Consider the following 12,314-nt stretch of genomic DNA (forward strand, 5'->3'; position numbering starts at 1 on the left):
CAATTTTTATTTTACACTACACCTAGGATTTTAACATCTGTGTGGGAAACACAGAAAACAATTGTTTTGGACAAGTTTAGCATTGTCAATGTGTTTGTGGTTTTCTTAGTACTTACAATGATGAGAAAAATGAAGTAGATGAAGTTATAGAAGGAGTGTGCATCCATTACGTAGTACATGATGTCCACCCAACCCTCCAAGGTAATTACCTGAAGTCAAAAGTAACCAGTTTAAGTTAAAGCAGCAGTATGTGACTTATATAAAGAATATGTTTTTTTACATATCTGTGAAAACTGTCATCATGTTCTGACAGTAAGAGACAAATAATGTATGAAAAGTTTGAATTCCTCCACCATCTTCCTGAGATAACATTGCTGTCTGAAGAAATGCACCACTCCAACTGGTACCAAACAAAACAACCAATTAGAGCAAGGCTAAGGGTCTTAGTGCTGTCAGTCAACTTGCTGCTCCATGTGCTAATGGTGGTGAAACAACCTACAAAACCTTTTATTTGTCATCATTGGTAGCCATGGTAACTGAGCATTCACACAATCTTTTCTAGGTGAAGCTAGCAGAGTTGAAGGGGGGAAAAGAGGAGGGGGTGTGAGCAGTGCAACACTGAGAGTGATTGACAGCACTAAGAACCTCCTCCTGACTCAAATGAATTATTTCTAGATAGCACTGGGAACACTGGGAGATGGCAGAAAGCTACTTTTTTTTTCTCAGACAGTCTGTCTTACAACATACTGTTATAGTGACAGTTTCAACAAATATGCAAAAAATATTTGTCTTTAAAAGTTACATAGTGCAGCTTTAATAAGAAATGAAATTCAATTTCTGCAGATAGATTCTTCAAAGATTTCACCTGAAATATAGCAATCCATGCATATCCGATATTATCAAAGTTAATAGCTCCTTTGTGGGGGTTTATTTCTCCTGCCTGACACTGGTTGTAGTATTGGTACCAGTTTACACATGACACTGGTCCGTCCACTGTCAGCCCTGTCTCTGAGTGGGCTTCCTCAGGCCCCAGTGAGCAGTAGGTCCGACCCACACGACGACGAGGCACGTCAGAGCAACGAAGCATCCCGTTTTCCCTCTCCATCGAGCAGATGAACGGATGGTCGTCTGTGCCTTCAGGCTGATAATAACCATTCAGGAAGGTGATGTTGTATCTCCTGAAAAAAAATGGATATCATAACATTACCATATAAAACTTTTAAATGACAAACTCTACTTCTATTTTTTTTTCAATCTTTCTAAATTGCTTTCATCTATAGCAACTTTTTCCAAGCTTTAAGAATAAGTTCTTCTTTGGACATTGGCAGGTGGTTTTACACCCATTTTCTGACCATTCTTTTAAGCTGACTTTTACAGCAAAAGTCTGCAAATAATACAAAAGTGACAGCGAGCACAATGCAATAACATGCAGCTCAGGATCTATCATTTGTGGGGTTATTAGAGCCCTGCAAAAGTATTCACACAACTTTGACTTTCATACTTTTTTTCACAATACAGCCACAAAACTGTATTTTATTGGAATTTTATGTGATAGACCAATACAATGTAATATTAATAATAATAATAATAGATTTGATTTATAATGTCCTTTATATCTTTAGATCTCAAAGGAAAGGAAACAAAAGCAAAACAGGCAATTGTAATGGATAAAATTAATTAATTAAATAAATAGATTAAAACTAATATCTAAGGGAAAAAAAGAGTCTTTTTTAAACAGTCAGTGGATTGAGGCACCCTCAGAGTGTCAGGGGGTGTTCCATAGACATGGAGCGACATGGTCCTCAGTTTGGTTTTGGGGATGTGGAGAAGGTTTGAGTGGGTGGAGTGGAGTGAGCAAGTTGTGTTTTGTGGGGTAAGTAGTTTTTTGATACAGGTTGGGGCATTTCCGGAGATGCATTGATGCTTCAGGAGGGAAATCTTGACTTAAATCTTGGTGGAAATGGAAAGTCAATGGTGAGAGTGGAGGATGGAAGTAATATGTTCATGTTTGCACATTCTCATCTGGATCCCAGCTGCAGTTTTGGAGGTACTGGAGTCTCTAGCTAGGAATCCCAATGAGAAGTGGGCTGGAGACAAAGACATGGACCAGTTTTAGAGAAGAGGTAGAGTATACTTGTGAAGTGAAATGAAAATTTTGCATGATTCCTGACATTTTTTTCTTACATTTATAATTCTGCAAGTGTGACATACATTCATACTCAGCTCCCCTGGGTCAATACTTTGTACAGAGGGGCATTCAAAGGATTGTCCCATATTTAATTCCCTATATTGTTATGATTCTGGCCCGTCTGCCTGCTCTGTTTTCTTTCTCAGCTCTCACCTCTACAATCAAGTTCATCAGGTCCACCTGTATGCTGCTGTGCTGCAGCACAATCAGGCTGATGTCATCCACCCTCTGCCAGCTTCCTGCAGGCAGACGGTGCCAGGTTTTTGAAAAACTTTAGTGTGAGTATATATCCAGTGTTTCCTCCTTTGCCTGACCACGATCACTACCACGTTTGTGTCTCTTGGATTTCTTGCCTGGCTCACGTCAGATACTCCACTGGCTTCTGTTTTCTGGACACGACCATGTTTCTGCCTCTCAACTTCTGCCTCCTGCATGAGATTGCCTTCACATGCCTGACCTGTTTCTTTGCCCTGACTCCTGATTCTCATCTGACCCTCAGATAAGTTTGCCTTCTTCTGTCTCCCTGGTCCATCCCCTGCATTGGCCTCTTGACCTCCAAGTTCTGATTTCACCTGGGTTTATAACCTGCTACCCAGTGTTGTATAGTAACGAAGTAAAAATACTTCACTACTTTACTTAAGTATATTTTGGAGTACTTCATACTTTCCTGGAGTATGAAAATTTTTGATGACTTTCACTTTTACTTCACTATATTTCCGAACTTAATTGCGTACTTTTACTCCGATACATTTTCAATGTGTGGTTTAGTTACTCGTTACAAAAAAGCGAGAGAAAGAAACAAAGTGTTTTGATCTCACCTACTGATTAGCAAGTAGCAAGTAGGCTACCGAACAAAGTCGGTATCCTACTTGCCTGGGCTTGTTCATCACCTCCAATAGGATACACCTGTTTCGCTTCTCCCATTAAACACAAAGCAAGTCTCGCAATCAGCAGCAGCCACATGGAGGAGGAGACGGAGACCACAACGACTGCAACTACGTCGGACACGGCTCCAGGGGAACCACCAGCTGGTGATGAGAGCCCATGGCCTTATTTAAACACAATATACTCTTTCGTGGGTGTTAAAGATTCGTCGTGCCGCATGCAGTTTATGTTATTCCTGCCCGAAGATGTGGAAATTCTATCTTACAAAAACTCCCCGTCCAACTTGAAGAAACACATCGAGGTAACGTCTTATGAAATGGTTATAATCCTCCTGTTTCAGTAACTATAGCTTGGTCACTAGGCACTACTGTATTGTGAAATCTTGACCATAAATGAACTTTGTTTGGCATTGTTTCAGTTCCACACGTGGTGTATTTAGCTTAGGCTTAATGTTGACTGTAGCAGGCTACCTAGACTCCTCTGTTCAAGGGGGGACAGAAGCCATAGCGATAGCAATTTAGACTAAATTTAACGAATATAGGAAAGGCATGCAAGTTCAAAACCAGGTTTACAGATGCCAATAAGCTGCATTTCCCTCCCAATTCTTTTTTTCTTTTGCATAATGACCAGTTGTGTGCACCACCTACTGACTGTAGGATTGACTGATTCACTGATTTGTGAAGTAGAGTAATCGTAACAGCTCTTTTTCTTCATGTTGGCCACATTTTCTGTACTATTTATTTTTCTCATTTTCAGCACTGACCTTACTTGAAGGGAAAACTTAAGGCTTACAAAAACTTTGTATTTTCTGTCCTGGAGGGTATACTAAGAAGCTGGTTCAGTTGTAAAGCAGGTTAAGTTAACCTTGTGCTATAGGTAAAGCACCTAATTTTCTTAACTAAATGATGCCTGCAGGTATATCTATTAGCAGGTTTAATTTTGCCTGCACATGGTTGTGTACATTATTTTAAGTGTATTTGACAAGTTTACCAAAATATAAAAAATGTCATTCAAACTGCATTTGCTTTGTTTTACTTTTTACTTGTACTTTTCATTACATTACTTGAGTACATCCATTTTTACAGTAGTTTCCATACTTAAGTACAAGAAGTTTCAGATACTTTAAGACTTTAACTCAAGTAACATTTCAGTCAGTGACTTCGACTTTTACCAAAGTCATATTTTGGAGAGGTACTTGTACTTTTACTTGACTCTGAGATTTCAGTACTTTATACAACACTGCTGCTACCCTAACCATTGAGCTACCAGTGTTGATGCTCTGGATCAGTCTCCACCATCTTGCTGAAGTGTTCTGTTCTCAACAACCAACACTCCTTGAGATGACTTCTCCCCCCTGCTTTCTCACCACAACCTTCCTGAGGAACCAAGAATGTCTCAGTTTCCCACAGCATTTTGAGAAAGTTGGTGGCTTTCCTTATTGAGCTTTTGACACCAAGAGTACAAGTCACTAACCTGTTTCTCTGTCCTCAGTAGTTCCCAGTTTGGCTGCTGGTGGTCTCCTCTCCCATACTCTTTTTCTCAATAAATTATTTGCTTTTCTATTGTGTCTTGCTGAAATTTTGGGTCCTCTGTTTTGATCACTACATCTATATACTTTGACCAGCTTCCCTATCCACACTAAAGGATAAGAACAGGTGATTTCTGATCTATGTATTATACTCTTACAAACTTAGCAGTGTATAATAGCTGTAATATAATTGCATAGTGAGTGAAATAAAGTTAAATTTGGTTCTATTTAGAATTTAATTTAGTGTTAACTGTTTTTTAGTCTAGCACTTCATGGAATAACTTTCAATTAACTTAGGAGTAAAATTTTGTATTTTTCAGAGCACAATTTTACATTATTTGGAATATAATTTGATTCTATTTAGTGTAAAATTCTCTTCTAGTCAGACTAAGAGTTATCTCTACTTAGAATAAAATGCAATTCTATTTAGAGTAAATTATATCCTACTTGGAGTGAAAATATGGTAGATCGGCTTCACTTTTAATCAATTTTGAGTACATTCTCATCGCATTGATTAAAGTTTTTGCACTAAATAAAGTTGATTTTACTCCATAATTTCAACTCTTCCATGACAATAAAATTTTACTCTATTTAGACTTGGACCAAATGTCTTTTTTAGGGTAAAATTTTCCTCAAATTAAGTAAAATTTACTCTGTGAATTTTACTATGTATCCCCTTCACAATTCCAAAATAATATAAACTTGGTTATGTCTCAATCTAGTGAAAATTTTAATATCAAACCACTTTTCTCATTTACAAAACTCTGAATCACCTTCTTTATTAATACCGTGTCAATACCATCAAAGTCAGTTGACCTTTTATTATTCCATCTATTTACTATATCTATATTTTCTTTTCCTTCCACTACTGTGAGAACAATCTGCAATCTGGATTCCTACTTAATAATGCATCATTTAGTGTTTCAGTTACTGTGGGCTCTGCAATTTCTTTGGCCAATTTAGACTAATCTATCCATTTTCTTACACCTTTATCCCTAGTGGGGTCTGGCGGGGTGCTAGTGCCTATGTCCAGTGGCCAATGGGCAAGAGGTGGGGTCACCCTGGACAGTTCATCACATGGCACAATTTAGACCCCACACTTAAAAAATGTTTATTAAAATTAGGAGCTATTTATTCTATGTTGTCAAGGTTGTTATCCTTATTTGTAAAACATTGAGAAAAACTAGTGTGCCTGGAGGTTTTCCTAAAAACACTGTTATAGCATATTCCAGATCATTTTTTTCAGATACAGAAACTTTTGTTTCTGGAAAAATGCCATTTTTTCCAGATACAAACTTTACATTTTGATGAGTGCCATCATCAAGATCAAATGTGTTGGTCAATGTCCCATTTATTATGGTTCTGGATGTAACCCATTCAGAAAACTGAAAACTAAACTGGGCTTAGGTAATTTTTCACTTTATTATGTTGATGTAAATAAAGTCCATTCACTCCATTCTGCATGTGGATCCAAAAATGACCCAGAAACATGATGGTGCTGTTGATCAGGGTCGTGTCTGACAGTCTGTGTCAGGAGGGTGAACTGTGGTTGTTGTTTTAGTCTGACCTGTTATAATTCCTAAATTAAATAGCAGTTTTTGAGTTTTGATCCTGTATTATGGCAGAGCCACCTTATAAAACCTGACAACACTGGATTATATAAGAATTGATTTCTTCTCCATTAACTTAGCATTGATGTGGCAGCATTTTGGCAACTCCATGGCAACTTACTGCCACCATTAATAATGCTAAACTTTCTATTTGGCTTATTAGAAGTCTTTATGCTGTTCATTAAAAATAAAAAATGTGTTATATATGTTTTTTTTGGTTCAAAGGAACAATTTAGATTTAGAAAAGCATTAAAATTGCACTATATAGACCAAGAAAATCTGGACTAAATTACTCTAATAAACCACTAAATTGAGTTTTATAATTTCATGAGCTAGAAATGATAAGCTAGCTCATGTTTAGCACAGGACCTCTAAGCAGAGGTGGGGACTCGAGTCACATGACTTGGACTCGAGTCAGACTCGAGTCGTTAAAATCACAACTTGAGACTTGACTTGAAAAAATGCTCAAAGACTCGGACTTGACTTTGACTTTCATGCCATTGACTTGGGACTTGACTCGACTTGAAGCTGTTTACTTGAAAAGACTTGATATTTTTTACTCAAAGTCTTAAAATTTAAAACACATTATTTATAAAGTGGCGTCATTAATTCATTTCACTCATTCCGTATCAATATGCGCAGACCGTCACTATGGTTTTCCTCTCTCCTTATGTATGTATGTGTACGTAGCTGCAGCACAACCAATCAAATTAACAGGATTTGGATGTTTAAAAAAACGCGGCAAAGCTACAGAGCTCAGGGAACGAAATACGAAATAACCGCTCGAATATGCTTCCGCGAGTAATTTCTTTTGGCTACGTAGGTTATGAACTTTCGACTAAAAAACAAACTGCAACTTGTAAAACATGCAAGAAGAGAATTTCGGATGGAGATGCCACGACGTCCAACTTTGTCCGGCATTTGAAGCTTCACAAAGATCGGTAGGTGGCGCTTTTCTTTTGCTGTAAGATAGTTGACTATAGCTAACTTGGCGTTAGCATGTGTACTCCGGGTTAAATTGGTGATTATTTACCATAAATCCGGTCCTTCAAATGCCTCCACAAATAATGTGCACCGTGTTAGCTCAGGAAGCCGGTGGATAGTGAGCGGGGCTCCGGAACAGAAAGCAGATTCTGGACCTGAACACAGGGAACAGAGTCTCTCTGTCCCATCATGATGATGAGCCGGGTCTAGTATCATCTAAGGATGGTTGGTGTATTTGAAGACATCTACGTTGGGAAATTATATTGACAATATATTGTTTTGACAGGTCAGAGAAAAGAGGAAAAAACTGCTGTTATGGTTCTTTGTATTGTGCTGTGGAAATGTCAGCATTTTTGTCTTTTTTTATTGAATATCAAGTTTAACAGAACTGGGCAATAAAGTGGTCCAATTTAAAAATGTTTTTTATACTTTGTGTTCAGCTACACATGTTCTATCATTTGAGATAAATACATATTTTAAAACGAACAAATGGTCTATTATTGGAATTTTATGTATAATTGCAAATTTAAAAAAATAAATCAATAAAAACGACTCGAAATGACTTGAAATTAAAGGTTCCTGACTTGAGACTTGACTCGACTTTTGCCTGTCTTTACTTGAGACTTGCCTCGGACTTGAGGACAAAGACTTGAGACTTACTTGAGACTTGCAACACAGTGACTTGGTCACACCTCTGCCTCTAAGTAATAAGACCTCTATAATATATTTGCATTTGGGCCCTGAAGAGTAGAAAGAGGGATGAAAATAATTGTTTGTTGCAAACATCTAAAAACTCTGACTTTACAGACAACTGAGCCACATAAGCATGAGTTTTTGTTTTCTTGAAGACGATTAATTAGTAGGAGTTTATTGAAACCAGAAAAGTCTGCAGACCTTTTTCACATTAAGTTATATAATTACTTCAGTAAGACACCTTCAACACCGCTGTTCAAAGTAAATCCTTTGTGAAGTAGGACAGATGTAACAAGCTAAATAAGGGATCATTCCTCGTCTCTGTTGTGTTTGTATTTACCATTTTTCATGTATTTAATTTGTTCAAAACAGCATGCTGTTGTTTCAATTGTGAATAACTGCAAGTAAAATGATGCTTTGATATGTTTTATATGACTACAACAAAATAGTAGTGATTCTTCCTGGGTGACTTGGTTGGATGATGCTCAAGCAGAGCCTGTTTGAGGTTATTTTTGTATTGTAAAAAATGAATGTAAATAATCTTTGTATTGTTTAGCCTATATCAAATAAAATACTTCACACATTTTTATTTAAATATGTTGCTACTCTGATTAATTGTAATGAGTTTTAATGAGCCTGATAGCATGACTGCTATTGTGTTGTCAGTCGTGTCACTTTGAGCCCACTTGCATCGCGTTATGCAAGTGGGCTCAGTGAAGACACTGATCAGACCCACAGGGGGAACTAAGCTGGTTTTGCCATCACAGGTTGTACTGAATCAACAAAAGTGGGTCCCATTCATGAAGCATGTTTTGACTTGTTTAAATTTACATTTGAACAAGTCACAACAATAGCCCTTCACATGTTGGGCTAGGGGCTGCCAATGTTAAGGTATCTTTTTGCAGGAATAATGAGGAAAACAATGGGATTTATGTTGATAAACTTTCTCCCTGCTCTGTGACACATGTGAATGAGCTTCTAAAATAAACTTTAGCCTAAATATCCTCTTTGCACCAGGACCACCTGAGTGGAGAATCCCAATGAGCCTGCTGATTCCCAAAATTAAATGGCTGTTTTGTCTTCATTTATTGTCAAAATATGTGAAATCCTCACCATGGCTCCATTATTTTTGAGTTTCTTTGAGCCAGTTTGTGACACAAATTAATTCTTGAGGTGCAGCTTTAGCAGCTGCAGAGATACATCTCAATGAGTGATTTTATGTGAGTCAGATGAGGAAATCAGAGTGCACGAGGTGAAAATGATGTTACCGGATGTTATGTGACCATGTCTCTGAACCTATGAGTAATAACAGGACAGAGTAGCGGTGTAAAGGAATCCAACAGTGTTTGAGCATGACGGTGATAATGTGATTCACACCACAGACAGACACTGAGACTCAACCTCTTACTAAGCAGAAACAAAACATGAATTAGGCCTCCTTACTCCTTTCATTTGCCCTTCCTGGTGCTTTTAACATCCGAGAAATAGAGAAATCTATAGATTTTTCTATTTATATAGATGCTTCTCAAACACACTTGATTAGAGCACAAACATGATCAGATTGTCTGTGATATCAACACGGAAATAGAGTGGAAGTGTTTTCTAGCACAATGTATCAATTCATTCAAGACAATAAGACTGGTACATTCTTTTTGTTGTGATGTCTGCTTGGCTTTTCTACAAACTCACATTCTGACATCCTCTCCCATGAAACAGCGGTTCCTCAGTAGCCCCGCCCACAGCTGAACGCCAACGATGCCAAAGATGAAGAAGACAAAGAAGCAGAGGGCCAACACATTGCCCAGCATTGGAAGTGTATCCAGGAGGAGGGTCACCAGGATGCGCATACCTAAAAAACACACACAGCATCAACACCAAGGCAAGAAGACATCAATTTGTTTCTGTTTACTTCCTGCTAAATGTTATTCAAAATAGGAACAGTGTAATGTTAGCACTCCCCCACCTGTTGCTATTGTGAGGGTAAAGGCAGCAATGTTTGTGGAAATAAAACTTACCTTAAGATTCATTTTGGTGTACAAAAATCAGAAAATTTCAAGCGTGATATACGTACTAATCATAAATGGTCTATGGTTGTTCCAACTGACCACATACCATAATGTTTTCATTATGGCATGTGTATTAATTCTTTGTAATCACATCTGCTGTTTTAACTCTGTAACATCTTTAATATTGACTCTCTTCTGACCTTCAAATCACAACTCATCTCTTCAAGCTAGCCTTCTCACTTTTTTTAGTTATTTTGTGGCTTTGTATTTTGTAGCCATTTTTAACTGTTTATTTATTTATTGTTATTTGTACTGCTTAGTTTATGTTTTTAATGTTGTAAATTGTCCTTGGGTGTTTTGAAAGGCACTGATAAAATAAAATGCATCATTATTAACGTGCAGGGTCATAGAAGGGGTGAGGAGAGCTCAGTGCGGTCTCAGAAACCAGTCTGAGGCAGTTTAGGAAGATAGGGAGGATAGCTTAGTGGAATGCACCAGACAGCTGATAAACTCGGTCCCACGTCCTTGTGTAGAATATTTTGTGTAAAATAACACCTACATTGTCTCTGGGCAGCAAATCATCATGCGCTGCCTGCGTTCAGCAGTAGCCCATCATCACGTCCTACTTGGACTCAGAAAGAGCCCTTTTCCTGACAGTGAACTTCTGGACATCCCAGACAGAAAAGAATCACCTGGACATAGCCAGGTACAAATATATGTGAGCTGCAACAGTTAGTCAAATCGCTGATGTGAGACGTGTGTCCACACAGTGCTCTCTGAAGACACATCTTTGTGTTTTCCTAAAGATGATTAATGTTTTATTTTTGTTTGTTTGTTTTGTGTGATTTTGTTATCTGATGATCATGTTGAGGTGTTGGTGTGATTTTATGTGTTTGGTTGATTGAATAAAATACTGGTTGATTGTGAAGTTGAACAGTGACTGTTGTCTTTGTTTCACTTTTACACCTGGCATCTACAGACTTGGGGAGAGGAGAAGTGCAATGAGCAACAGGTAGAAATACCTCTGAAATAGTTTTGTAACCACTCCCCTTCAATAGAAATGTCATCCTCAACATTCAATAATAGGAAGTAAGATGACAAACATAGTCCATAAAACCCAAATCTACTTAGTCCATACATAGGCACTAGGCCTGATCAATGTCTTTAAGTGCTGATGCCAAGTCTCTGCTGCTTCCACGTTCCATAAAAGGTGAGTCATCCATACACAAACACAAGATGGTATGTGGACATTTGGACCTGCTCTGGCCACATAGACCTTGTTTGAAGGGGTGCATAATAGTGCACTGGGTCAAGCCAATATGTAGACCTTGCTTAAAGTCCCAAACTGTAACAAGCTAGATAACCAAGTTCATCATAAGTGAATCCCTGTGGTGGTCACTGTTCTCTTCTAGGCCCATCTTGTACTTGCTCATCTCCACTGTGGTTCTCACATAAAGGAGTTGACCTGGGTGGTAGCAGAGCGCCATCTCCACAATTTTCCAGTTGTTCAGGTGCTCCATCTTCAACTAGCAGGTCAGGCATCACTTGATCTTCCTCCAGGTGTAACACTGTCTCTTGTTCCTCTTCTTGCCTTGTTCCTCTCCTTGCTGCTGTGGGTTCAGGGCCTGCCAACACATCAGTGTGCTTCTCAGGAGTGGAACCTGTATGTTGGTGTGGCTCAGGGCATGGGTAGTAAAACCATTCATCTTCTAGTGACTTCCAGAAGCAAATGGAGCAGACGGTTGCGTCAGAGCCTCTCTCCCACCTTAATATCAAGAACTCCCGTTTAAAACTCGTTAATCTGCTCACTGTTTCGACAAAATAACTTATGAGTGGGAGGAGAAACACGTCAAGCCATAAAAAAAACATTGATTGGGCGAGATGTGGTGGTGCAGGGGGTGAGCACGCCCCACGTTTGGAGGCCTTAGTCCTCGAGGTGGACGTCGCGGGTTCGACTCCCGGTCCCGACGACCTTTGACGCATGTTTCCCCCCCTCTCCTCACCCTCTTTCCTGTCTGCCTACAGTTATGGCCAAAAGTATTGAGAATGGCACAAATATTATATTTTCACATGATCTGCTGCCCTCTGGTTTTCATGTGTGTATGTCAGATGTTGTCATCACATACAGAAATACAACTGCAATCATATTATGAGTAACAAAAGCTTTTAATAACAGTTAGAATGAGTTAATGCAGCAAGTCAATATTTGCAGTGTTGACCCCTCTTCTTCAGAACCTCTGCAATTCTCCCTGGCATGCTCGCAATCAATTTCTGGACCAAATCCTGACTGATAGCAGTCCATTCTTGCACAATCATTGCTTGCATTTTGTCAGAATTCCTAGGTTTTCGTTTGTCCACCCGTCTCTTGATGATTGACCACAAGTTTTCAATGGGATTAAGATCAGGGGAGTTTCCAGGCC

The 12,314-nt window shown here is 38.7% G+C and overlaps 1 protein-coding gene across 2 annotated transcripts in view; it reads right to left on the reverse strand.

Moving 5' to 3' along the window:
• LOC102224032 (voltage-dependent T-type calcium channel subunit alpha-1H-like) overlaps positions 1 to 12,314 on the reverse strand; it is a 187,920-nt gene that overhangs the window by 125,664 nt on the left and 49,942 nt on the right. For both annotated transcript variants that reach the window (XM_023333476.1, XM_023333475.1), the window contains exons 6-8: positions 9,578 to 9,737; positions 866 to 1,178; positions 117 to 209 (exon numbers count right to left, since the gene is read on the reverse strand). In XM_023333476.1, the coding sequence (XP_023189244.1) occupies positions 117 to 209; positions 866 to 1,178; positions 9,578 to 9,737 (566 nt within the window). The remainder of the gene's footprint in view (positions 1 to 116; positions 210 to 865; positions 1,179 to 9,577; positions 9,738 to 12,314) is intronic.

Source organism: Xiphophorus maculatus, chromosome 5 (assembly GCF_002775205.1).
Source record: "Xiphophorus maculatus strain JP 163 A chromosome 5, X_maculatus-5.0-male, whole genome shotgun sequence".
NCBI lineage: Eukaryota > Metazoa > Chordata > Actinopteri > Cyprinodontiformes > Poeciliidae > Xiphophorus > Xiphophorus maculatus.